General features: G+C 39.8%; 2 protein-coding genes across 4 annotated transcripts in view; one reads left to right on the forward strand and one right to left on the reverse strand.

Annotated features, from left to right (window-relative positions):
- The window catches only part of SPATA18 (spermatogenesis associated 18), a 40,885-nt gene extending 34,152 nt beyond the window's left edge, over nt 1-6,733 (reverse strand). For all 3 annotated transcript variants that reach the window (XM_067531127.1, XM_067531126.1, XM_067531125.1), the window contains exon 1: nt 6,434-6,733. In XM_067531127.1, the coding sequence (XP_067387228.1) occupies nt 6,434-6,520 (87 nt within the window). In that variant the 5' untranslated portion in view covers nt 6,521-6,733. The remainder of the gene's footprint in view (nt 1-6,433) is intronic.
- Nucleotides 6,734-16,479: 9,746 nt separating this feature from the next.
- On the forward strand, nt 16,480-26,423 carry SGCB (sarcoglycan beta). The gene is made up of 6 exons (XM_067531163.1): nt 16,480-16,552; nt 17,547-17,756; nt 19,003-19,188; nt 19,313-19,504; nt 21,269-21,400; nt 21,882-26,423. The coding sequence occupies exons 2-6, from the start codon at nt 17,577-17,579 to the stop codon at nt 22,080-22,082; spliced, it is 891 nt and encodes a 296-aa protein (XP_067387264.1). The 5' UTR covers nt 16,480-16,552; nt 17,547-17,576; the 3' UTR covers nt 22,083-26,423.
- Nucleotides 26,424-26,786: the final 363 nt, after the last annotated feature.

Below are 26,786 nucleotides of genomic sequence, written 5' to 3' on the forward strand. Positions count from 1 at the left end.
TTACCAAAAACTATTAAATGGATTTTTATGGTCACTGAAATGTTCTTGATTTTAATTAACCTTCCAAATCCTTCAGTTTTTGGTGCTTGCTGAAAGGGAACGTAGGGCCATTCATTTCTGGGAGCGTTGAGGCCAAACACCATGTGCATGGTGGAGACTGAGCTCCCTTAAAGCAAGCTATAGGCATGAAAGCCAGTGTTTAAAATGAAGCCTCTCTCTTCCCTCCCTTGAAAGAGGGACCCAAGGAACAAGACAAAGTTCCAAGATAATGCAGAGTGGCCTTTGTCTCCTTTGCCTTCTGTATAGAGGCCCCTATCTGCTCCCAAACAAGTTGTCTAGAATGTAAGACAGGTAGTTAAGCTCTCTGGATCTCCAGGCACCCACCGTTGAAGGCAACGGCTCTCACCATTGTATCAGAGTCAAAAGCTGCCCATGCCTGATACCAGGTTAAATCTGTGCCTTCTTGATCAGCTTCTTATGCTTCTGGAATTTCTACTGGGGAAGAAAATCAACCAAAGATAGAATTTCTTCTATTGTTCCACCTGACTCTTGGTCACAAAGGCCTGGTAGTGTATGACTTTGAGGATTGCAGCCACACCTTTTCTCTAAATGAATTACAGCACTGCAGATGAGGATTCTGGGTAAAATACCATAAGTGTGTCCAGCCCCCACCACCAAGCGCTTGAGGGGGGAAGGCTTGAGAGTGGAGAAGACATAGCCTGTGGCAGTCTTTTGGGAGGATGTACTGTTTACTTAACTTTCTTCAAGATTGGAACAGCTATGTAAAGGAACTTCCATTATCCCCAACTTGTCAAAAACAGGGTGCAAGGGCACAGCAATCCTATTAGATGGACGTGGTTTCCTTGTCCAGGTACCTCCTAATCATGGTCATTGTATATTTCTGACATGGTTTTAAATGAAAAATCAGTAGTCTTGGAAAGCTTCTGTAAGAACTGAGGAAAAGCAGGATCCTCTGCCACAGAGTCATTGTCTTGGTATTCTCATAATGGAGATGTATTTGGCATCAGAAGAGTCCTCTGCCTAATCTAAGTGCGAAGACCAGTTCTCATCACCCTGATCCTCACCTTGACTCTGCTCCAATAGCTGGAACTGTGCAGGTAACAGAGAAGCCTGGAGTATCATCAAAGTTCCAGAAGCACGGACACCGGTGGCACTAGAATTCCCAATCCAAGCAGTGGCAGTGTAGAGGGCAGAGCTACTTGCACAAGGAGAACTGATTCTTGGGATGCAAGGTTAGATTTTGGTGCAAACAGATTTCCAACTGCACTGAGATTTCCTGTGCCTGATAACCAAGACAAGGAATGTTTTGAAGCCAGAAGTGATCAGTCCAGGTCACCAACTATAAATTGATACCTGTAATCACCACCTGCATTCACGTTCTTGAAGAAGAGATGGAAGAGTGAAACATACAGAGGCCTTGATCTAGAGCTACCAGGAGTCAGGGGCTTTGGCAAAAGCATGTCAGGGAATTGCTGATGCTGTCTTGGTGCTTTCTGTCTCGGACTCCTGCATGGAGGTCCGTCCCCATCCCATTAGCCTGGACTCAGTACCGCCACATCCTGAACTTGTGCCCTTAGCTACACTGGCGATGATGCTGCAGGAGACTGAGTTGAAGATGTCTAGCTGAGATTACTGGAGTGGGGAGCAGGTCTGAGCAAACACGGTTGTCCGTATATTGAGCAGTTGTACAAAAACTGAGCTTTAGCTTCAAGGATTTACCCTTTGAATCACTCCATCCTAGCCAGTTTCATGCCAGACTTACAGGAGTCTCTATTGCAGTGATTCCCAAACTTTTCTCTGCCATGGCACACCTTGATATCTTTACTTATTTTGAAGGACACCATCATATAGTCTCCAAGTGAACTCCTGAATTGGCTCACGAATATTCATAACTCTTCAAGTAGTTTTTTAAAAAATTCTGTGGCCTGACGGCACACCAATGTGCCACAGCACACCAGTCGGGAAACACTGCTCTATTGGACACCTCCAGGAAGGCTTAAAGACACTCTCCACCTCAGGACACTGGTGATATGTGCAGGCAGTCTGGCATCCAGAATTTTCAATCTTTGACATTGTTGTGTTGTGCTGACAGAGTTTGAAACCACCACCAGTTTCCTCCCTTTCTAGATGCCATACTTGCCAACACTGGTGTGTGTTGAAGGACGTGCCAGACCAAGTGGAAAAAACAAGCACCATGAAAGTTGTCAAACTAGGTACCCTAATGAAAAACTGTGGAACCCTGAGGTATTGGTGCACAAAGAGGTATCAAGGAAAAAGGATCCCACATGTTGTTTAGAAACACTGAGAACATCAACCCAAAGAATGGCAAGCATCAAAACTTTCTCTTCACCTATGCACAGAGGCAAGTGTCAAAAGTGGAGAAAAATCAGGCTAAAAAATGGGAACAAAAGATCTACAGATGTTTGTTGAGGTGGCCAAATTACATAGCATAAATGTACAAGACCTGACTGGAAGTCAGGAGAAGGGATGGTGAAAGGAGCTGGAGCAATGGCTAATGAGATGTAATCTCCTGTAGGGAGCTCCTTCAATGAGCAAGGTCAAAAAGGAACTGGCTAGTGCTCAAAGAGCTGCATTTATTATCAGATCAGGTGGCACATGATCACAAGTAGAGGGTCTGTCTCATCATCAACCCCACTATCACTCCCCTCAAAGGTTAAAAAACCTTAAATTTCTGGGGAGCTCTGCCAGTCCTATGTCGAAAAACTAAGGCCCAGAAGTAAAAATCCTGCCATGATATCATCTTTAGGGAAAGTTCAAACACCTTGTCCTCACTTTTAAGGCTTTGCATAGCTCTGCCTTTTACCTAAATCTCATCTCCCCTTCGCACCCCACTCTTCTCTGCCTGTCCTTTCTCTCTTCCTTCTCCCATTATCTCCTCTGTGTCCTCTCTCACATTGCCCTTCTCCATCTTTCTCTTGCTCCAATTCTAAAGAACTCCCTGTTTTTACTGAAACCTGTCTCTCACCTTCTAAAACTCCCTCCACAGCTGCACTCTCTCATGGTAGTCTTTCTTTCTCTAACACATCCCACTCAAAAAAGGTCCAGAAAGCTTGTTTGGCCTTCCATTTAGAGACGTTCTATTGCACTGGCATCCTATTCTCATATTTCTCCTACTTCTAGCCCTCCCTCCCTGCCTTCCAACTTCATTGCCTTCTTCAGACTGAACTCTGTTAAACTCCATTCACCTCCCTTCTTCTATGTAGATGGTATTGTCCCTTACCAAAATCCTCCCCTTCTTTGATTTTTATTCTCTCACCAGCCTTGCTCTTCCTCAGTGTCCTCGACTTGTCCATCACCTTAAGTTTGAATTTTTCATTCTTCCCTTCAAATCTATTGCAATGTACATCTCAGACCTTGTCTCTTACAACATACCCACTCATCCTCTCTTTTCTGCCAACCATGCCAGCCTCGATGCCTCATTTATCTCCTGCCACACCTTTTTTCACACAGCCCTCAATGCACTGAATGCCCTCCCAATCACGATTCACCCATCATCTACTACCCTGTAGTAATTTCCCCAAACTCCTGAAAACTCACTTCCTTTGAGGCCAACAAAAAGCAAATTATTAATTAAATGGGGGGGAGGGAAATTCCTGGGTTTCCCAAACCAATGTGATTTCTCTGCATCTGTCTAAGGGTATGTCTTCACAGATGGCGGCAAATTCGGCGCCGTCAGATCAGTTCTTCGGGATCAACTGAGCAGAAGTGGAGACCTGCTCAATCAATCCGGAATTCGAACGAATAAATCAATGCCTGGAAAAAGAGTAATGCTGCATTGATGTGAAGGCATTTCCTGTCGGCGCAGCACAGTGGGGATGCTGCGCTATTTAGAATTTAGCAAGTCAACGGGAGATACAGAAGCTGCTCTACGTAGCTTGCATATCTCTCATCGACTGCCACCGAATTTCACGATAAGTGTAGACCAGGGCTTAGATTTACACACTCTTGGGGCAGGGACTGTCTTCATTTTTGTGTTGTGTATCAAGCACCACTGTCTGGCCTCAGCCATAATAAACAAATTTCCAGCACCAGGAATGACATCCTTCTTCCTGTGCACCAAGTATTCTCACTCTCTTCCTTCGAATCTATCCTCAAAACCCATGCTCTAATCTCTTTGACCTTGCTTTCTCACTGAAAACAAGAAGGAAGGAGCAGATCACTCACAAGTTTTCAGTCTATATTTTAAAATATCAGACCTTACAGAAGTCTGATTAATTCATATTATTTTTATTTGTTTTAACTCTCATCCCTATTTTCTCTGTCCACTTTCTTTGTCTTACTTTCATGTTCTATGTTTGTTTAAATTTGCCTTTTTAATGTATGTACAACACCATGCAAAGTTATTTGTTTTAAGCTCCTATGGATCACTTAGGTATGTAAGCCCTAAATTATGGTATGTATAAATATTGTCTCGCCAAACAAATTACAAATAGTTTTCAGATGAACAGACCAGAGATTAGAATATAGAACACTATCTGAGAGGAGAGCGTATTTCACCCTATATTTGACTATTTCCTTTGAAAATGTGTTTTTATCACCAAAGTGCTATAAATGGCAGTTACCATGTGCTAAGGTTTCTGTCATTTAGATCACAGCTTTAATTGCCCAATCTACTAGTCAGACAGCCAGTCAATGGTTTGAGATTTAAGCTCCAGACCAGTTAGGCAAGCAATCGTGCAAATCCATTATGTCACACCAGACTTACTCTGCCAAGAACCACGCATATTCTTCTTAGTTTGGGTAACCAATATATACCTTTACATTTAGAGTATCTTCTAATGTTGCAAGTTCAGATGTTGCAGCACATTTAGGACAAAAACTTCTGCTGATGTTTACCATATTTTAGGTTAATTGTGACTATTTGATAAAAAGAAATTGCAGACACCTTAAGTGACTAGAGACCAAGTCAAATCCTCTGCTAAACATGAAACAATTGTGCTACTTCAATCAACTCTATTTATTTTACAGAATCAGCTTTCAAAAACTATGGCGTAATAACAGTTCTGTATTCTTCTTCCTCCACACCAACACCCAAAACTTGTCATAGTACCACAAGTAACATCTAACAGAACAGCTACAAAGAACATTCAATACCATGTTCAATAGCTATATTATCTGCAAGGAATAACTTCATTTTGGTAATACATTATAATTGCAGTATCTTTTCAGTTAAACATTTTTGTAAAACTGTTTTTGTTGCATCATACATGAAATAGCTGTAAACTGAATTTGCTTTCATAAAATAAGTAATTTGTTCTAGTTTTGAATTTCTAACCATTATTAATGGCTCTGATTTTTTTTAAAATAGGAATTCTTAGTTCTCAAACTGATATACCTCAAATGTGTGGCACTGTAATCAGGTACAGTTAAAAATATCCAGAAATGTTAAAGTCAAAAAAATCATATTCCATTTCCACAACAGCAACAGGAGATGAGATTCTCGCCAGAGGCCTTTGAGAACCTTAGCAGAACAAGCTATATTATCTTGGTGCAGTCTTGTTACAATCAATAAAGCAGTTCTTGTCTAACTTTTCTTGATATTTAAAGGTCTTCTTATGTTCCTTGATGTTTATTATACTCAACAACTTACAGTGCAGCGATTGTGCTTGGAAATCTAACAGTGTTTTGAAAAGTATTTACATATATAAGGAGTTATAAAATCAAATGGAAGCCACTGTTATTCTTTGTGGGGAAATATACTTTTGATGTAGTATTAGTCACTGGGAAAGAGTGTAAATGGCCCTGGTGAGTCTGAAAAGAAGTGTGAACTTGTATTTTGGCAACTGATATTTACTTTCATCTGATCAGATGTCTGAATCAGAGTAACAGGAGGAGAGGAGGGGGAAATCAGCTGCTGCAAGTTGTTTCTGGCTTGATATGTTGCATTTACAGTGTCAATGGGTGTCAGTAACTATAGCAACCACAACAGTGTCTGGAAACCAGCGTCCTTGGTTACCGCCTTCCCGGGAAATCACTCGAGGTATCCAGCACTAACTGGAGCCGTTTAACACAGATTAGTCCCTCACCATAGCCTTCCTCCAATAGCCTAAATTCACACTCGGAACCAGCCACAATTCTAGTGTGTATTCTCTCCCCTTTATGTGATAAGGTATAAACGTTAATTCCTGAATTGGCTCACGCTACAAAACCTCTTTGAAGCTACAAACGTGGAGACCAGCAGCACGGTCTCACCCCCACTGTGTCAAGCTGGGGTGGGTGGAAGGTTTTCTTTTTTCGTGGCAAAACACCTTTATTGGAACACAGCAAATGCCCTGGGGCTTCAGCTGCCCCTTTGGCCTCCCACAAGACAAACCCGGGGGCTCAAATCGCTTTAAAGCCCGGCGGCCGAGAACAAAAGGAAGGAGAGGTTTGGTAAATCACACGCACTCACGTGGTAATCTTTATGCCAGTGCTCCAGCTTCTCCTGCAAAATCCGGCAGCTTTCGCTGTTGATTAATCTCCGCAAGCCGTCGGCCATGGCTCCCTTTCAGCTCGCACAGCGATGGAGAGGCAAGGTGGGGTGGCTCGGTCCGGGGGAGGGTGGTTTCTTTTCCTACGGGACTAACAGCATAGATAATCCTCCCCCTGGTATTCGACATCAGCAGCCCCGGGGCACTAAACGGGGAGAGGTCAGCGAGGCGATCCCCGTGGCGGCCAGTGCCACCGCCTCTGGCCTGGGCTCGGCGCTGCTCCCTCCTGCAGCCGCCTCGATCGCCTGAGCATTTATACCCCGCGATTGTTAAACAAACTGACGTGTACCCAGGGACGCCACGGCTGCGCGAAGGGGCCGCTTTTTAGTTGTAGCAACGCTGTAAAACCTCTCCCCCCCACACACACTCACAAGGAGAAAGAAGCTTCAATTCTGGAGACGGCTCCAGCTAATCACTTACTCCGCGCCAAGGGGAGGAGGATGTTTTCAGCTGGGGCAGGGACAGATCAAAAGCATGTAGGAGAGGAGTTTTCCCAGGATCCACCTGATACCCCCATTCCCTCCCCAGCCTGTCTCCTCTCCTTGAGACACTCTTGATTGTTTCCCCCCCTTGAGACACTCTTGATTGTTTCAATTCAAGGCGCCTTTAAGGCGCAGCAAGACAACAAAGTAGCCTTTATTACGCAAAAGAGATGCAATTTAACTTGGCTGAACAAAAACCCTATCGGGGCATTTTTTTAAGGGCGTTTTCTCTCCTGGTTCCGCAAGCAGATCTCCCCTTCACATCCACCATGGATGATCCGGCAAGAATATTCCCCAAAGGATGTACTCTGGTCAATCCGGGTAGGTCTGCGGGACCGAGTAAGCGAGAAGCAGCTGCCTTCTTTGCTCCTGTTGTCTGGCACTTCAAATGCACTGAAGCTGAAGTCGCTCTAACTTGGCCAAAGGATTTCAATCTATCTCCCTAACAAACTGTGAACCCCTGAAAACAGACAAAGTAAAGGGATCAGCTGATGCAAAACGTGATCCAGGCAGGACTTGACTGATTGCTGTCTGAAAAATATCTGAACTCTCTAGTTGTGCTGTTGGCTTTCTGGACACTGTGAAATTGCTTCTGTTAGCAAAGAAAATGTATTTTCACAGGGAGTTTCTCCACAGCTTTCCTGTCTTGCACTTTTGATGTTTAAGGCTGAGCTCAGACACACAGGAAAGGGATCACAGATTAAGCCGATAAAACAGAGGTCCCCCGAACTGTAGTCACTGGACCACTGGTGCTCTGCAAAGCACTTCTGGTCATGGTGTCTCTCCTCCCTTTTTCCAGCAGAAAGAAACAGAGCAGATGGGAGGAGGAAATGAAATGAAGAGCAAAAGTAAACCTGTGATTAACTTTCTTCAATAAGGACAAGATCCTATCCCACTTAAAGACAGCTAACATAGCTAATTATTTTCTTAATATTACTTCCCTATGTAAACAATTATTGTAGTTGCCACTGGGTTGTTACAGGATGGTGAAGGAGAGAGGAGGTGATCTGCAATTGCAAATGTATGTGGATATCCTCCATGTAACAATTTCTCTAAAATGTGGTCCACACTATGAAAAAGTTTGAAAACCTACACTCTTTGGCTCAGTATACAAAAGTGAAAGACTTCTGTTATGAAAGGGCTAGAGAACAAGGGCTCATGTAAATTTCCATTTGCTCCATCATTTTATACATGTACAGGTTTAAATGAAACAAAACTGAGCTTTTAATAAGTCCATTTCAAGAACCAAATTCATCACTGAGAATCATAGTGCAAATCTTAATCATTTGGAAGAATGTAATGTGTTTTATGGCCTTACATCAGACAGCATTTTCCTGTTCACAAACAAAAAGAGTAGATTTGCACTTAGGATGGATCTCCACAAAAAGCATTCTTTCACAAAAGAATGAATGCATGTATGTGTTTGGGAGAGCAGAGTAGTAAAAGAAATAAATGTTGTTTGTATGCTACCATTTGAATCAAGCTAAATGCTATTCTATTGGGTCAGATTCTGTTTTGAGATCTTCATATTAAAGATCCAAAAAATGAAAGAATGGGTGTTTTACTAATTATGTTATTATTATAACTGAGGCTATGTCTACACCGACGGCAGCAAACAGATCGACTTATCTGGATCGACTGAGCGGTCAGTGAAGACCCACTCAGTCAATCCAGAAGTCAACGTACTAAAACCACCTCCTCAAGTGATGTAGCACTGGGTCGAGCGCAGTGCAGTGAAGACGGCGCACAGAAGAGAAGCACAGAAGTCGACAGGATTACGTAAGTTCTTTGCGTACCTCCTGTCGACTGCCGCTGAATCTCTGAGGTAAGTGTAGACCAGGCCTTAGAGTAGCCTCTGCATTAAACTAGTATTCTGCCAGAATCCTGTTTTCCTTCAAAAATGTGCTAACACGTGTGTTCTGTCTTTGTGATGGAATAGCTTAAAAATAGAGTGTGGGAGATTTCGACACTGCATTCACAAAAATGTATATCTATTTTTCCATCTGCAAAATATCTAGAGCACACTTTTCAAGTTTAACTTATTCCACACTGTAGAGGTAATTACTAGCATTCTCAAGTCTCTGTAGATGTGTAGCCAATAGGGAGGTGATTTTACTTATTTTTCAATTAATTCAGCTATCCCAATGCAAAGGCTAACAGAGATAGGACAGGTGTATCATGCAGATTTGGGACATTTGCTTGAGAATTTGGATCCAAATAGCAATGAATGGGATTAAATTTAGAGATAAATGTTACATGGTTTTAATCTGTGACACACACAATGTTGTTCCTCTATCTTTCATATTACAGTATGTAAGAAACTAACCATTTTGCTTAGCCCCAACATTAAAAAACATAAGCACTCATGAGTAGTAATAAAATGTAATATATTTGAAAATAAAAAGCCATGTGTTTCTTGCTGTTACAGGATGTGGAAAGGAGTAAAATGGGGGAGAAAAGCCACTCTTGTGTAAAAACAGGGTAATCTGTGTCTCCAAAACATGCACCCCTGCCTCCTGAACTGGTTTGCACAAGATCTCTGAGGTCTAAAAGGGGATGGACATGACATGCTGCTCTTCATAGGGCATGGATTTCCCAGCAGAAACGTACATTGGAATTGTCTCTGTGATTCTCTTCTGTCTGAAAGCACTCTCTGAGAAGGGAGTAGAGTGCAAGAGTCAATCAATGAGAGCACAACTTAACTGCTATACACTGCTAGGGGGAAGGAAACTCTGACGGGCCCTGAATGGCTCACTTTGAGGATGGGCTAAGATCCTGGTGGGTCTGCATAGATTTCCCAGTAGTTCTAATGGATCTGTTGGTTTTACAGGCGTCCATTTTCCCTTGCCCTGACCCAAGTCCTTCCCCAAAGGTTAAAATATCCCTTTAACTCTGTGGGTGCTAAATCAGAGTTTGGGTCATGTTTTACACTCCCATGGACTTATTCATAGGAGGACAGCATGTGACCCAAAGTTTCTGAACACAACTGCCAGCAGAGCACATGCAGATAGACAACAGTTTAGCCTTATACACTTCTTTCTTCAAGAAGGGCAGAATGTCATCTCTAGGCAACTATTTCAAATCAGATCCAATTCGGTAATGACCAAAACATTCTATTTACTATTTGGTGACCTTTATGAACTGACTTGGTGAACAGAGGAATATCAGTAAGATTATGCAGTTGCTCAGTAAAACCATTATACAGCATGCTGTATAAACAATTTTTTTTCTGATAAATGGACAGAATGAAGAAGACTAGATCTAAATTAGGAGAAGTGGCTTGGTGAACCAGCTCAGGAAGGGCAATCTACGCATAGAGAGGGCTATGGAAGAAAGTCCTGAGATGGTTGAAGAAGGCAAATGAGGCATGTAGGCTGAACATCACTATGCAAATTAATTAAAGGAAGAGCTTCTTCTTAACATATGCACAACGTGCCTCAGGTGGCACATGACCAGGATTCATCACTGAATTTGGTCTGCTGGTGGGATCGTTAGCTTCCCCAGCTTGGGCCAGATGTTGATGGGGAGTGCAATGTGAATGCTGATCAATGCCCCCCAGGGAAGAGCTAGAGAAGGATAAAGAGTAAAGAGAAAGGGAGATGTCTTATTATCTCTGATATAACAATCTCACTGGGAAGAGTGAGACAAAAGGAGAGAAGAGTGATGGTTGGTTGACATACCTCTGATGTCACAATCCCACTGTCCAATGAGATATTCATGGAACTGAAGCAGAAGATACACTTCTGAAGTCCCAAGTCAGCCATTCATCAGTGAGCTGTTCAATGGGTTGACTATTTCCATTGTCCAAAATGAAGTACAAAATGTGAACTAACAGTATTGACTGGAAATAGAAAATTAGATTGTTTAAAATTATTTCACTTTTAATCATCTCAAATATTAGTTACCTGGAAAAGGACATTTGTTTTTAAAAATAGTATGATTTTAACCCATTTCCCTTTTCAATATAAATCATTTATAAAATAAACCATTACCTATATGTTAGGTATTTTCTAGCAGTTGATGTGGACACAAGAACTAATGGATATAAACTAGCCATCAGGAAGTTTAGACTTCAAATTAGATGCAGGTTTCTAACCATCAGAGGAGTGAAGTTCTGGAATAGCTTTCCAAAGAGAGCAGTGGGGACCAAAAACCTAGCTGGCTTCAAAACTGAGTTTGATAAATATATAGAGGGGAGGGTATAATGGAACAACCTAGTTTGACATTTGACTGATCTTTGGCTACTGGTGGTAGATATGCCACTGGACTGTGAAGGGATGTTAGATGGGGTGGGTTCTGAGTTATTACAGAGAATTCTTTCTTGGGTGCCTGGCTGGTGAGTCTTGCCCACATGCTCAGGGGTTTAACTGATTGTCATATTTGGGGTCAGGAAATAATTTTTCCCCAGGGCAGATTGGCAAAGGCTCTGGGGTTTTTTCACCTTCCTGTAGCATGGGGCACAGCTTACCTGCTGGTGGATTCTCTGTACCTTAAAGTCTTTAAACCATGATTTGAGGACTTCAGTAACTCATCATAGGTTAGAGGTTTATTACAGGAATAGGTGGGTGACGTTCTGTGCCCTGCGTTGTGCAGGAGGTCAGACTAGATGATCATATTGATCCTTTCTGACCTTAAAGTTTATGAGTCTATGATTAACTGGGTTAAAAGACCAAGACATAAGAGATCTGATCCCACAAACACTTATATGCATGTTGAACTTTACTCATATGAGTAATCTCAGTAAAGTGAATGGGACTATTCATTTATTTATGGTTAAAATACATGCATACATATTTGCAAGACTGGAACATAAATTAGACATGAAGTAACAAAAGGAAAGCAATATAGCAGAGAGGAGTGGGGGTGAAAGAGCAGGAGATGGGGTAACATCAGTATGATTATATGGTGGCTCAGTTCATTGAGAGCTAATGTACAGACTTATATTGAAATGAAGCTTTTTAAATTATTTTATTTTCCTAATGAGTGGTTCAATTGGCTAATTTCATACAGACTTCACAGCAGAAGTGCTAGAAAATGTCTTATCAAGCATTATTGTTTAAATGGAATTATAAATGTTTATGTCCCCAGAGGTAAAAACCATACATGCCCATAACAATGCCATAAAGACACCTTTTTTTCTCTGTCAGCTGCAGTGTGATTACAGTTCTGCAATGATTTCCTAACAGAACATATGTCATATCACAAAGTCATCACTACAACTGACAACCTCATGGACCATCTGAGCAGAGAAGTGTGGGTCTGACTTGATTGTTGAGTGTTGTATTGAACCTCTCTCCATTAAGAACTACACTATCCTTCCTGTTTCTCAGGCTCTCGATTTCAATGTCATTGTTTACTTTACTTGCTCATTTGCCACCCATCTCTAGTCTTGCCCTAAAATTAGCTGCTTCTTTCACTTAAATAAAACCAAACTCCGCCATTTCTTCATTAGCCATGCTGTTAAAAACCCTTGTCCATGTCTTGGAGATTATCTACATGGGAAAATATACTGGCACAGTATAATTATATCAGTAAAGTTATACCAGTATAACTTTCCATGTGTACACTCTTATTCTGGAATAAGGGGGCTTTTTTTGTGTGTGTTTATCTTATACTGCTTCCAAAGCAACATTAGCAAAATCAGAGAAAAGCATCTTTATTCTAGAATAAAAGCATCCAATACGGAGGTATACTAGTATAATTAATTCAGTAAATTTTCTCATGTAGCCAAGCTCTTAGTCTTCTTTCACACTGATTACTGTAAACTTCTATTCCTTATATACCTTTCAGGATTCTACCACTGCTTAGTGTACAGCTGTGATCAAAAAAGCAAACAAAATGTGAGGATGCATAAGGAATAGGATGGAGAATAATACGGGAAAAATTGTAATGTTGTTATATAATCAATGGTACCCCTTCAGTTGAAATACTGTGCCATACTGGTCACCCCACCTCAAAAAAGATATCACAGCGTTAAAGGGAGTTCAGAGAAAGATAACAAGAATGGTTAGAGGCATGGAAAAACTCTCATATGAAGAAGGTTGAGATTGTGTACTTTAGAAAGGAGACAAGTAAATGGGGACATGATAAAAGTGTATAAAATAATGAATGATTCAGAGAAAGTAGATGGGAGCTTATATTCTCCATGTCTCACATGACAAGAATAAGAGGATATTCAATGAAACGGAAAGGTTGAAAATTCTAAACTTTTTTACACATCACATAATTAGACCATGGTCCTTGCTGCCAAAGGAAGTTACTGAGGCCAAAAGTTTAGCAGTTTCTACCTATTAGGGATTACAATGAGATTTTCACGAGAAGCAAATTATCCCACACCTGCTTACTGTGGGTTTCTTGGACCTTCCTCTGAAGCATCTGGTGCCATTGTCGGAGACAGGATACTGAACTAGATGGACCACAGGTTGGATAAAGTGTGGCAATTTCTATGCTCTTCACTTCTCCTCCTTTCAATCTATCCAAAATATTACTGTCAAAGTAAACTTCTGCTTCTGATATTGCAAACACATTGTGCCCTTCCCTTGAACCTCTTTACTGGTTTCCCATCTTGTAGGTCTTGTCTAGATGGGGAAACTGACCAACAGAGCTATATTGTAGTGGGAAAATGATATACCCCATTTTGAAAGAGGAGTAATTATTCCAGAATAAAGCATCCATATAGGAATATTGCACTGTGGTTATGCCAGTCAATTCCCCCATGTAAACAAACCCTTACAAATCAAATTCAAGCTCCTTTTCCTGTTCTTCAAAATACTATTTAAACTTGCCTTCAAGTTACAAAGTTAATTAGAGTTATCACTTAAGTGAAGTCCCTATCTTGACTACTCTCCACACACATAATCCTTAACTCAAGTGTGGTGGTGTTTTTGAAGATGGCTGGCTTGAGGGGGTATGGGCTAAATCTATAGTGAGCATACTTGTCAGCTGCTAACACAACCTCGAGTGCTACTAATCCTCCAACTCCTTCCCAAAATCCCCTCATATACCCATACAAGACAGAAACGTTCTCACACAATTCATTGGAAAATAATTCACAGTGCTGCTCATCTTACTGCAATGCTAAAAATCACAGGATGTGCCCACCAAATTCTTAACGCCACATGCAAGTGAATGCAGCAACTCAAGTGCTATTTCACAGTGTGGCCACTCTCACTCAATCTAGGCTGACTCAAGAGAAGTAACTTTGGAAATTTAAGTTGATCTAAGATACTCTCAAAAAACATGAGACCTATACCTGTTTTATTCTGGACTCCAAAGCTGAGCCGTGGGTGGACTGAAGGGTCTGTGAATAATCTGTGACTTTTAGGAAGGATAAATGATAAACTTTCAAACCTAGTGATTGGCTTCCATTGGTTTATGTTTTCAAAACTAGTTTCACAAGGAAAAAAGCTAACATTTACAAAGAAAGAACAGCTGAGATTCTCCTTTACATCCCCCAAATCCATTAATGCAGGCTTTTTTGAGGCTGTCTCTGTAGGAATTTATAATGCACTTTTTACTGTGGTATATAATTATCAATCCCAGCAATTTTAATGAGCAGTAAATTAACTTTTAAAATACAGAAAACCTGTTACAATTTATAAAAACGATGATATCCTTGTCTGTATAGAACCACAGGTCAAACTCAGCAGGATGAAGTGTTGTGCAGAATTTAGACACAACTGGGTGTAGAGGAATGTGGGGAATTTATGCATCAGCCACATTCAGATACAAATCCTACTACTTAGGGCAGAGAGATGCCTGAACCGCCTTTCTCTTATGCACTTAGCAACACTTGCATAGCTTATCAAGACAATGAAGAGAGATGAAGGGGAATGTGCGTGTCAGATTCACCTGGGACCAGAACATTGATGTAGGAAGATGTGTGTCAGACCCCTCATGCCAGTGGAGATTCACGTGTAAGATTCACCTCAGGAGCCAAAGTAGATTTTTTAATAAATGTACATGTCAGACTCATTGGGGGTGCAGGTTTGAAATGGATGGTGCCAGACTCATGTGCAGTGTGTCACAGAGGCGGACTAGTTGAGTTTCACACTCACCGGGGGGGAATGGCTGGGGAAGAGCTCTGTTTGCAATTTTGCGTGTCATACTCACCATGGGTGCTGCAGATGTGAGCCAGTGGCTGTGGCTCAGCTTACCACGGTCTCTCTGTGGTGTGCACGCTCTCTCGGTGCTATCTGAGCACTTTACAAACATTAATGATGAATTTATCCTCACAACAGCCCTGAGAGGTAGGGAAATATTCTCTCCCTCTTACTCATGCGGCCTCCAAGACGGAAAGTGGCCCAGTGTCTGTGGCAGGCCAAGGAACAAGACCCAGATTTCCTGACCCCCCCAGCCACAAAACCTTCAATGTAAGCTCATGCTTCCGCCCTGCCACTGGCACAGGAGCCCTGCATTTTGGGGTGCCAGGGTATATGCGTCAGACTCACCCACCCCCTGCCTGGCTGCTGTGGGCCAGCGTCACTCCCAGGAATGCCCGGCCCTGCCCCTAGAGTTCAGCCGGGGCCCGGGCAGCGCAGAGAGCTCGGCCCGGCCCCGAGCCCAGCCGGCACAGGGAGCGGCCTGCGGCGACAGACGGGGTCGAAAGGAGGCGGGGGGCGGCGTTAGTCTCCCCCCCTCCACCTGACGGGACCGCGCAGCGGGACAGAGAGGAAAATGGCGGCGGCAGCAGCTGCAGCAGCAGCAGCGTCCGAGCAGGTCTGTGCCCGGGCCGCCCCCATCGCCGTGGGCAGAACAGCCCTAGCGGGGCCCGGGCTGCAGGGAGAGCGGCCGTGCACAAGCCCCTCGCAGGCGGCTGTGCGGGCACCGCCCCCGGGAAGGGAAGGGAAGGGAACCGCCAGCCCTGGGGACTCCCCGGGGCGACCCCACCAAGTCGCTGCAACCAGGCCCCGAGCCTGCCCCCTATGGGCCCGCTGCCCCAGGGGGCCCGGCTGGCCTTGCAGGCAGGCAGGCCAGTGGGTGCGGCCTCAGGCCGTACTCCAGCCAGCCCCAGAGCCCCTCCTCCGCCCACGGCCTGGGAGAGCCCGGCCCTCCCTCGCAGCGTTAATAATCCCGGGCGGGCCCGCCCCGCCGCCCTGGCTCCATCGGCTCCGCGCCTGCGATAGCCGGAGAAGAGCCAGCCGGGAGTCCCGGACTCGGATTAGCTGCCCCGGCCCGAAAGAGCTGGGTGGGAGCGAAACCCGTCTACACCGCGCTCTCCCCTCCCCGTCAGTCGGGTGTTAAAAGCCAGGACCGGGGGAGCGGAAACCTGCTCGCTCTTCCCCATCCCTGCTGGCGGAAGAAACTAACTCTGAGCGAGGCTAGCCTCAGCCTCGCTAAACCGGGAATATTTAAAGTTGCGGCTCTTCTTGGCATTTGAATTTGATGAAGATGGGAGGGTGGATGCTCTAGGTGGGGTAGGGGAAGGGAGAGAGACGTGCCCTCAGAGTTCATCATCAATCATCCATGGAAGCAGCATTACCTGTGGCCGGAAGAGGGAATGGCACGTAGTGTCTCCGATCTTGCACATTTTTAATAGAGCTCAGTTATGCTGCTTATGTGAGTAAAATACATCTGCAAAGCGTTTGCAGGATTAAACCCCAAAATAGCAGCTTGCTGTATTGAAAGAGAAGAAAAATAGGGAGGAAGAACAAGGTAGCATAAGGTTTTGTACAAAGCTTTACAAGCCTTCCACTTTCTATCCCTGACAATACCTTTCTATGAAAGCTCTACCTGTTAATTTGTCCTCCAGTAATATCAATGAAAGGGATACTGTCACCTTGAGATCTTGTCAGTTCAAAACAATGTTCAAACTATTTTAGTTATACATGCCCACCAGTTTCTCTGCTAGTTTTTGCGGTTTTACAATGTTTTTTTTCCCTCTTCCCTGTTCCTAAAGCAAATGATCCACAGTAAGCAGAGAAACTGACTAGGCACAAAATGTTGTCAGATGCATACAATAAAATTGAAAGATTTTTTTCTCTATTCTTTGTTAGAGCAATCTTAATCGTTACCTATGATTAAGCAATATACAAAGAAGCATGATTTTTTTTAATTGATGGTGTGCCTTTAAAATTTTAATTTTTTCAACTTTTTGGATTTCTGCCTTGTACAACCAGTGAGATAATTTTGTGGCTTGTATCCTTATCCTTTCCTACGTTCTTGAGTAAATCCACTTTGCTACCTACCTGAGTAAATTTAGAGACTCTACATTAGTTCACAGGGAACTAAAATAAATGTTTGGGAGTCTGTAAATAATCCAGTTAGATATAAGGAGCACATCTTGTATCGGCCCCAAAATGTAAATACATAGTGAAATTCTTTACAGTTGAAATGTAATTAGTTACTGCAACAGCATCACTAATTTATAGATTGTTATAAAAAATGTGTATAACTGGTTTAAAAGTACCTCTGTATTGGTGTCAGTTAAAAATAGACAAACTAAACATTGGGATAGCAGACAAATATTCTACTAGTTCAAACTTTTACTTTTATTATAAATTTTGATTACCTGCAAAATAACCATTTACCCATGCTTTGTGTCATGCTATAGCAAAGTTCTAATGGCCCTGTAAAGAAGTCTATGCGTGAGAAAGCTGTAGAGCGGAGAAATGTTAATAAAGAACACAACAGTAACTTTAAGGCTGGATATATTCCAATTGATGAAGACCGTCTCCATAAAACAGGCTTACGGGGCAGGAAAGGCAACTTGGCTATTTGTGTGATTGTTCTCCTTTTTATTTTGGCTGTCATCAATTTGATTGTGAGTATAATACTTAGACTGCAAGTGACATTTGGGCATGCTTGTTTTATTTTTAATTGAGTATTTATTAAATATAAACCTTCTCCAGCATAGATCAGAATATTCTGGAAAGCAGAAGCTTAAAGCGTAGTAAGGAAGATTACTCTAATTTTTTCCCTATCTTTTCTGCTTATTTGTAGTCTCAAAAAGATTATTTCAGGATGTTTTGTTTATTAGCAAGAAGTCCCCAATCTTTTTTTGTCTTTTTCTTAGTATAATTAAACAGAGCAATGTTTTTTCCCCCCTCCATTTGCTGCATTTCTCCCAAAAGTTCTCTCTTTTTATTAAAAATAATGTAATGTTGCAAGGTGTTTTACAGAGATTAAAAATACATTGTTCCTGCCACAAAAAGCTTCAACTCTAAATCTTATTTTTATATCCTCTCATCTAAGAGACCACATGTATCACTACCACAACCAAGCCTATGCCCCTAATATTCATCAGGAACAGGAATCTTCTGTTTATTCCCACAACCAGAGCTGTACATGACCGACAATGCAAAATATTACCAGTGCAACATACACACATTAAGAATAATTGTACTGAAATGAAGGTCTCAACCCATCAGATCACAAGAATGCTGTATAGTTACTAATTGAACTGTACATTAATTTTCAGAATTCATCCTGTACAATCTGCAGTCTGATTTGCTACTGCAATTCACTGCCTCCAAATAATACAAGTTTTATTTCTCAGTTAGGCATTTCAGTATACCATCTAACACTGAAGGGTCCTTTCTTTTAACTCAAGATTGACAGTGACCTTTCCCCTTGAGTTTATTTAGCTTAAGGATACAGTCATTAATTACCTCAAACAGGAAGATTTATCAAGTTATCGTACACATTACTTAATTTAATGTGTATGGAAAATATAGGTTTTTATAATATTTTTGCAAACTATTTTAAATCATATTTCAGATGGATTTGAAAATAATCATAAATATGAATAGTGATTAACTGCATTTTGTGTTTTCAGTGGGGAGAAAGCATAAATACTGTAAAGCAAAGGAAAATATTGTCTTAGAAATAAACTTCCTTTCACACCCTATTGTAAAAATCTCTAGCATTTAAATCATTTGTACGCTTGCAGTTATTTCAAATGTAATAACTAATTAAACAGTCCTTTAAAATTTTTTTTCAAAAATCCGATTTTCCCACAGCAGTAGTATTACAGTAAATATAAAACTATATTGGTGTTACTCTTTTAGATCACACTTGTCATCTGGGCTGTGATTCGTATTGGGCCTAATGGTTGTGACAGCATGGAGTTTCATGAGAGTGGCTTACTGCGCTTTAAACAAGTATCCGACATGGGAGTTATACATCCATTATATAAAAGCACAGTAGGAGGCAGGCGTAATGAAGATTTGGTTATCACTGGAAATAACCAGCCTGTAAGTTACATCATGAGTTGAATGTATGCGGGCAACAATATGGGGGAATTGCAATATTATTATTAATTGTAACCATAGTAGAAACATCATGTTTCAAAATAATGTTAATGATTTGTTTCCGCAGATTGTGTTTCAGCAAGGAACAACAAAGCTCAGTGTTGAAAAGGACAAAACCTCCATTACGAGTGATATTGGTATGGAATTTGTTGATCCAAGAACACAAAATACGTTGTTCAGCACAGATTATGAAACTCATGAGTTTCATTTGCCAAATGGAGTGAAAACTTTGAATGTACAGAAGGCATCTACAGAGAGGGTATGAACTATTTTAATAGCATTTATAAAAAAGAAAAAAGTGATCTATCTATGGAATTGTTTGTTATTGCAAAGTGGGAATGCAGTTTGGGTTGTGACTTGGCCATATTCGAGTAAATACAGAAGCATAACCCAAAAGAATATTTTGTCATGAAAATAACTGTCAAAATGTAATCTGTAAAATGCTAAAGAAAAGTCATAGCCATGTTTATTTGACTGTACACTGTTGCAAGTAAGAGAATAAGTTAAGATAAACTAAAATGTCTAACTAACCACCCTAACATATCAGGACCAGAATACCCACATTTATTTTTCTTTTTCCCATTGGAGTTTTCCTGTTTGTTCATGCCCCAGCATTATTGATGTGTACAGCTAACAGTTCCAGAAATAGTATGTTATATAGTTACTACTGTTACAGAGAGTGGGGGGAATTCAGATTTAAAAAAAAAATTCAATTTAAAAAAAAATATGCACGTGTGCACATGCAGAACTTATGCCTGTTTGCTTTCTTTTCCTTGGCAATAGATTTGTTATAATCAGATGTTCAGAAATTAGATGACAATTTCCAGCACAATATAACAATTTTTAGATGCAGTTAAACTGAGAAGTGAATAACAATGGCATTGCAGGATTCCATGTTTGTCAGTTTGACTTCCAGATCAAATATGCTCCATTTACTAGGAAAAAAGATGACATTTTCCAACTGCCAACTCTACAAATTCAATATGGGATCTGAAACTCAAGCTCCGAGGTTTCTTTCTTGCACATCACCATCTGTAATAAAGGGTCTTCAGGCCAGAGAAGTCTGCAGACCTTAGTCACAACTATACAACCCCCATTGCCTTCAATAAGTTTACACAAACAACTGGCCATGTACTTGGAATTTAGTGACCAATTTTCTTGATGATGCACAAGGAGGAATAGAATCCAGCTCACTTTCTCAGGGTATGTCTTCACTGACAGCAGCAAATTCACCGCCATCAGATCGATTTCTCGGGATCGATTGAGTGGAAGTAAAGACCCGCTCAGTCGATCTTGAAATCAACATCATAAATCCACTCCTGGAAAAAGAGTAATGCTGCATTGACAGGAATGTATTTCCTGTTGGCAAAGCATAGCAGAGAGTGTGCATAACGGACTTTAGGAAGTCGACAGAAAATACTCAAGCTACATATTTGCCAGTAAGTGTAGACCAGGCCTCAGTGATGTTTACTGTGCAGCACTAACAGGAATAAAAAGTGAGCTTATTTTTGTACCTGAAGTAAATAGATATAACTCTGAATACACACAAGGAACAGATCTGATGGTTAAGGAGGAGCCATTTTTATATAATCACTTTTCAGAATAAGAGAGACTTATAAGGCAGGTTATATTTGGCACCTAAACTATGTCTGTATTCCTCTAAATTCTCTAACATTCATTTTAGAAAGTCAATAATTTTTTTAATTGAATAATTCTTACTAAACATAGCCAAGTGATATGCAAGTGTAAGCCTAGAAAGTTAAACTTTTTACCATGACACAGAAATTTTCCAGAATAAGCAATCCTTGACTAATTGTTCAGAGCAATAAAAAATTGTAGAAGCTTTAGAGACGTGGAGAGAGTGATGTGCAACATGCATTGACTTGTGTTTTTATTCAAATTTTTAGCTGTGTGACTATCATTTAGGTAACTAATTTGACAAAACTACTAAAAGACAAGAAAAAGTAGAACTTTTAAAACTCTACCATTATTTCATTCTTCTTGGATATTTTTTTCCTTTAAGATTACCAGCAATGCTACCAGTGACCTAAATATAAAGGTTGATGGACGTGCCATTGTTCGTGGAAATGAAGGTGTTTTCATTATGGGCAAAACCATTGAGTTTCACATGGGTGGTGATCTGGAACTAAAGGCAGTAAGTATTTTAAATTGACCAAAATATTTCCAACAGTTACATGTTAAAACCAAGAAAAAAAATTAGGCTTAATTTTTGGATGGATTCAAATCTGTAAATTGTCCTATTGAAAGCAGAGACTTATCACCTCTCACCCATTAGTATAGTTTAGTCTGGTTTACACTGGTTCATAAGCAAAGATAAGTTTGGTGGGCTCATTGTATTGTGCATCATATATAGAACTACCACAAAATTAGTAGTCTGCTCAATATTGGCCTCTGAGTGGAACAGCAAGGTGCGTTGCAAGTCATAATGGATCACTACAGTCATTCGTAATTTTTTTAAAATAAAATCTTAAGCAAGGACTTAATAGAAAGATTATTAATTTTGTTTACATCTTATCTTTGGGATAGCTTTGAAAATAAACTTTTAGTTTACATTCTTTTAGAAGTAAACACCCTACTTCTGACAAGCGATAAATTGTATAATTATTCTTTATTAGGAAAACAGCATTATCTTAAATGGAACTGTGATGCTCAGCACGTCTCGACTGCCAAGTTCTTATGGGGAAAAGTTTAATAATGTTGACTGGCTGCGCTACAAGCTCTGTATGTGTGCAGATGGAACTCTGTTCCGAGTTGAAGTGAAGACTCGCAACATGGGTTGTCAAACCTCAGTCAATCCTTGTGGAACCACACATTAAATGCAAAGCTCTTGGACAGGAGCAGTCATGAGGAGAGTTCATTTACATTTTTACATTTGTGTGTAAAACAATTGCATGCCAAGGATTTCACTTTTTATAAAGTTTATTATGTTTATTACATAACATTTTTAACACAGGATGTTATGTTCAGCAGTATTGTCTATTGCATAATTTCAGTATTTACAATAGAGCATTTACCATAATGATGGGTCTGATTTAGTATATACTTCAAGATACACACGTTCAAGTACCTTGCTGAACTGAGGCCAGTAAGAGATATTTACTGAGCAACTGATCATATAAGATGCTGAGCACTCTTGCAAAGAATCCTCAACCTCTTGCCTCTGAAATGTTTTACTTCCTCTTACCCCAGGACTCTGAGAAATTGTTGGAACCTGCCTAGGGTGAGGGGTGGTGTTTGGAGAATGCACACTGGTCCACCTTTGGCTCTGCAGAGTTTCTTTTGAAAAGGCAATACAGATTGCAGCTTGTTCTATAGAGTCCCTTTTTTGTTGTGCAGATCATTCTTTAAGAAGCAGACTTTGGGGTAACTGTGGTAAGAGGGAGTCCCTGCCAGCATAGATTCATTGGAGTCATGCTTTGTGAGGGTAGCAGGAGCCCAATCACAAAGGAACAATTGGGGAGGATCTTTACAGTTCTCTAGCGATAAACCTTACAGGAAGGGGCCACAGGGCAATCAGGGTTCTTTTATATAGATGTGTTGTATGCTTATTTTCAGCCCACTATCAACCAAACCTTCATTATTTAGAGTGCAGGGAAGGTCAGTCATCTAAATGACTGCTTTTTAGAGAAAAATCTGTATCTACATCTAAGTGACCTTTTCTCCATCGCCAAATAACCATACTCACACGTTAGATGCAAAAGCAGAAGCTAGCTTTTAAAACTAACCCTGTGAATGCAGTGAAATCTTTATTCAGATAGATTGTTTGCAATTGACGCATATTGACTGTTAGAATCTTAATATGAACCCTTGATTATTATTGTTGTTTTCAGTTAAGGCATTTTAAGAAAAATCTGTGCCCAACATTTTAGGCAGAACTGGGACAGTCAATTATTGTATCTGCTTTGATATGTAGAAGCTTGTTTTCTACTTTGAAAACCCATTTATTTATTTTTGGAGGGTAGCAAAGCAGCATGTATTCAAATACATGATCATGTAGTAGTAAATGTGAAATTAATACAGAAAGTTGAAGAATAACAATTCACAGATAGAAACAAGAGTTGTAACAAAACAAATTCTTAATAGGAATCAAAGGATAATAAACTTTCTGGCTTCAAAGCACACCTATGATTTGAATCAGTATAGATGGTAGCTGCTGCCCAGCTAGTAACATATGTATTTTTTCTTTGGGGAATAAGTTGCTTCTTTGTAAGGATGTGCCATACTTTATTCAATCAGAAGCTTAGAGAAGAAATTGTGAATTGAACTGTTGCAAAGCAATAGAAAGCCATTAAGTAGATATCCAAATAAAAATTGTGGATGGACTCAATTCCTATACTGGGAATAGCAGTATCAACCTTCAGCAGGCTAATAGACATATATGTATGGGAAAATCCCATCCTATATGAGCTTGCATTTTGACCATTTCCCAAAACATTTATATGATATGCCATCCCTATCATATATTAATGAAAGAGCCTACAGCCAAATCCCATTTAATTTCCAGTAGCTTCTGCTGTGCATTTTGATGCCTGTTTTTTAAAAAAGAAAAATTCTCTAGATTCAGAATTACCACTATGAAAATATATTTCCATACATCAACATTAGTTCAGTTATTGTGTCAGCAGAATCATTCATTTTTTCACGTTTGAAATATTTAGTTGGCAATACTGAAATTTGTGATTTATCAGAAGTATTTCTTGCGCTCCCAGCATCATTATTAAGCACCAGCCTAGTTATGCTATATATTTGAAGTATATAAAGTATTTATAAAATATTTTATTTATGTTGCTGAAGTGATGTGTTGCAAAGTTGTACTGATATTAGCTTTCCTCTTTTATATTAAGGGAACACATTTTTTTCTTGGGTACCTTAATAAAAAATATTCTGTGGTATTCTATACATGAGGATTCAAAACACTGTAATAACACTATTTCAAGCTGTAGTGATTGAGACCATTACTTTTCTAAAAAAAAAAACAAAAACCAAACAAATGAAAAATGTTATTTACAATGACTAGAAATGCAAAATTTATTACTAAGGAGCCTGGTATTTAAATTCTGATTTGAGCAGATGATCTGTAGTTCTAAAAATGACAGTAATCTAAAACCCAATTCTGTATGGTATGGAAGCATCTGCCTAAATTTAACATCAATGGGACTATTTACATGTTTAAAGTTATGCAACTTCTTATGTATCATGACAAATTTGAGATGTTAATGAAATCATTGCACTCTGAGAATGATGGCAGCTGTTCTCAGTGGTGGCAGATGACAGAACTAGGCGCAACGGTCTCAAGTTGCAGGGGGGGAGGTCTAGGTTTGACATTAGGAAAAAGTTTTTCACTAGGAGGGTGGTGAAGCACTGGAATGGGTTACCTAGGGAGGTGGTGGAATCTCCAACTTTAGAGGTTTTTAAGCTGCAGCTTGACAAAACCCTCGCTGGGATTATTTAGCTGAGGTTAGTCCTGCTGTGAAGCAGGGTGTTGGACTAGATGACCTCCTGAGGTCCCTTCCAACTCTATGATTCTATGATTTTATTAAAAACCCCTGAACTGTTTTTGGAGAGAGAATCAAATATTCCACTGTAAAAAAAAAAAAAAAAAAAAAAAAATTATACTTGTTACATTTAGCTTGAAATAATGTTGTTTTCTAACAGCTTCCATTATTTTTAATAATGGAGGCCATGTAAATGATTTCCTGTGAATGGTTATTAATAGACTGTACTAGACAATACATTTCTAGTACTAACAGGTGTACAAATGTTACACATTAACTTTACCACTGAATGTGGTACTTGTTATGAAAATATATATTTTAATCTAATTTTATTGCTGTACAGTGCCCAAAGGTGTGGTAGGCACAGTCTCTGCTCCTTAAAGCATACAGTCTATGATCCTGATCCTGCACTGGGCCCAGTTGATGTCAGTGGGACTCTGCACAAATGCAGGAATCTACCTACATGGAGTGGATTGCAGGATTGGGGCTTTAAACATGATGCAACAACTATGTGTCAAACAGGAGGGAGGGGTTGGTGTGAGGATGAATGATGGCAACAGCAATGTGATTGTTCACTCAGTGGTTTAATTTAAAAAATCATAGTAGTGAAAGTAATTGTCTCACTCACTTCAGACATGGAATAAATGTTTAACATTTTTCATGTACATACCACATTTCATTCAAGAAACTTAAACTGTTTTATAGAAGTGGATATTTATTATCCATATTACTATTCTTTAATATACACATTTCCCCAAAAACGTACAAATGCCTTTGCTGTTTTAAGTATTGGTATATAGAATTCTTGTGTTATAGCTCAATGTGGCAAGGAAACAAAATGGAAAGATTTTAGTATTTTCACTCTATATTACTAATTGCAGATTAATACTTTGTGGGCTTCAATTTATAGAAGTTTCATTTTAAAAAGTTTTTTTCAGCAGCACTTTCTGTCAAAGGTATATGAAAAAAGGTTAATTAAATAATACCTTGATTAAGAAGTAGAATGTGTATGAGCATACTGAAGCCATTATATGGTTAATATTGATAATTTTAACTAGTTTATGTGCATGACCACATGATTGTATATAGTACCTGGATTCAGAGTTCTCACTAAGGTACTAAATGCAGTGTTTGAAAGAACTTGTCTAAAAAAAACTAATAGTGTTTAATTATGTCTTTGGATTTGTTTAAAATGTCCATTTGTAACTGAAAATTTGCAAAAATAATCCTTCTTCATATAAGGATTCATATGTATGGTGCTTGCTAATTATTTGTAAATTTTCTTAATATATTTGGTTGCCCTTCATAAAGGTTACACAGATTGAAAAAATATTGATCCCATATCCATCCTGTGTTGTGCATTTATTTATGGTTTAACTTCTAACTGCATCCATTTATATTTTCTGGATGTTTTTGTTTAAGTAGAGGATTTTGTATGTGCTCTTTTATTTATTTAACTACTAGATACATTTGGGAGTCCAGAAATATTGAAAATACAGACTACAAGCCTCTGTAAAAGTGTTATATACTTCTAAACCCTCTTGTTCTTGATGAAAGTTATCCTCAGCATTTGTAATGACTGATGTTTCAATATGTAAAACAGAATGTTAAGTTTCTAATCCTTATGTTTTTGAAGTGAAACAAATAAATTCTAAAAATCTAGACTCTCTGCTTTGAAATTTTTTGTGTACTAAATTTAGTTTAAAATATAGTGTTGGTTTACTCATAATGATACAAGTATTTTATTAACTAAGATAATGAGAATCATTCCACATCTGTGTGTCATATTACAACAGGTAGACTTTGCTCCATGATAAATATGTACAATAGAGGAAACTGGAGTTCAAAAGTCCCTGATGTTAATACTTCACGAGTTTCTGAGTGACTGTGCTATGGACTGATCATCTGTGAGAAAAGTAAGAAAACTTGAAAATACGTTTTTAGCAACTTAAGACAATGTACATTTTGTAAAGTAATTGTGAAGCTCTTAATGAAACAATGTTTAATATCAACTAGCAGTGAGAT

This window comes from Emydura macquarii, unplaced genomic scaffold (genome assembly GCF_026122565.2).
Source record: "Emydura macquarii macquarii isolate MOO-44397 ecotype Brisbane River unplaced genomic scaffold, CSIRO-AGI_Emac_v2 contig_3128, whole genome shotgun sequence".
In the NCBI taxonomy this organism is placed as follows: domain Eukaryota; kingdom Metazoa; phylum Chordata; order Testudines; family Chelidae; genus Emydura; species Emydura macquarii.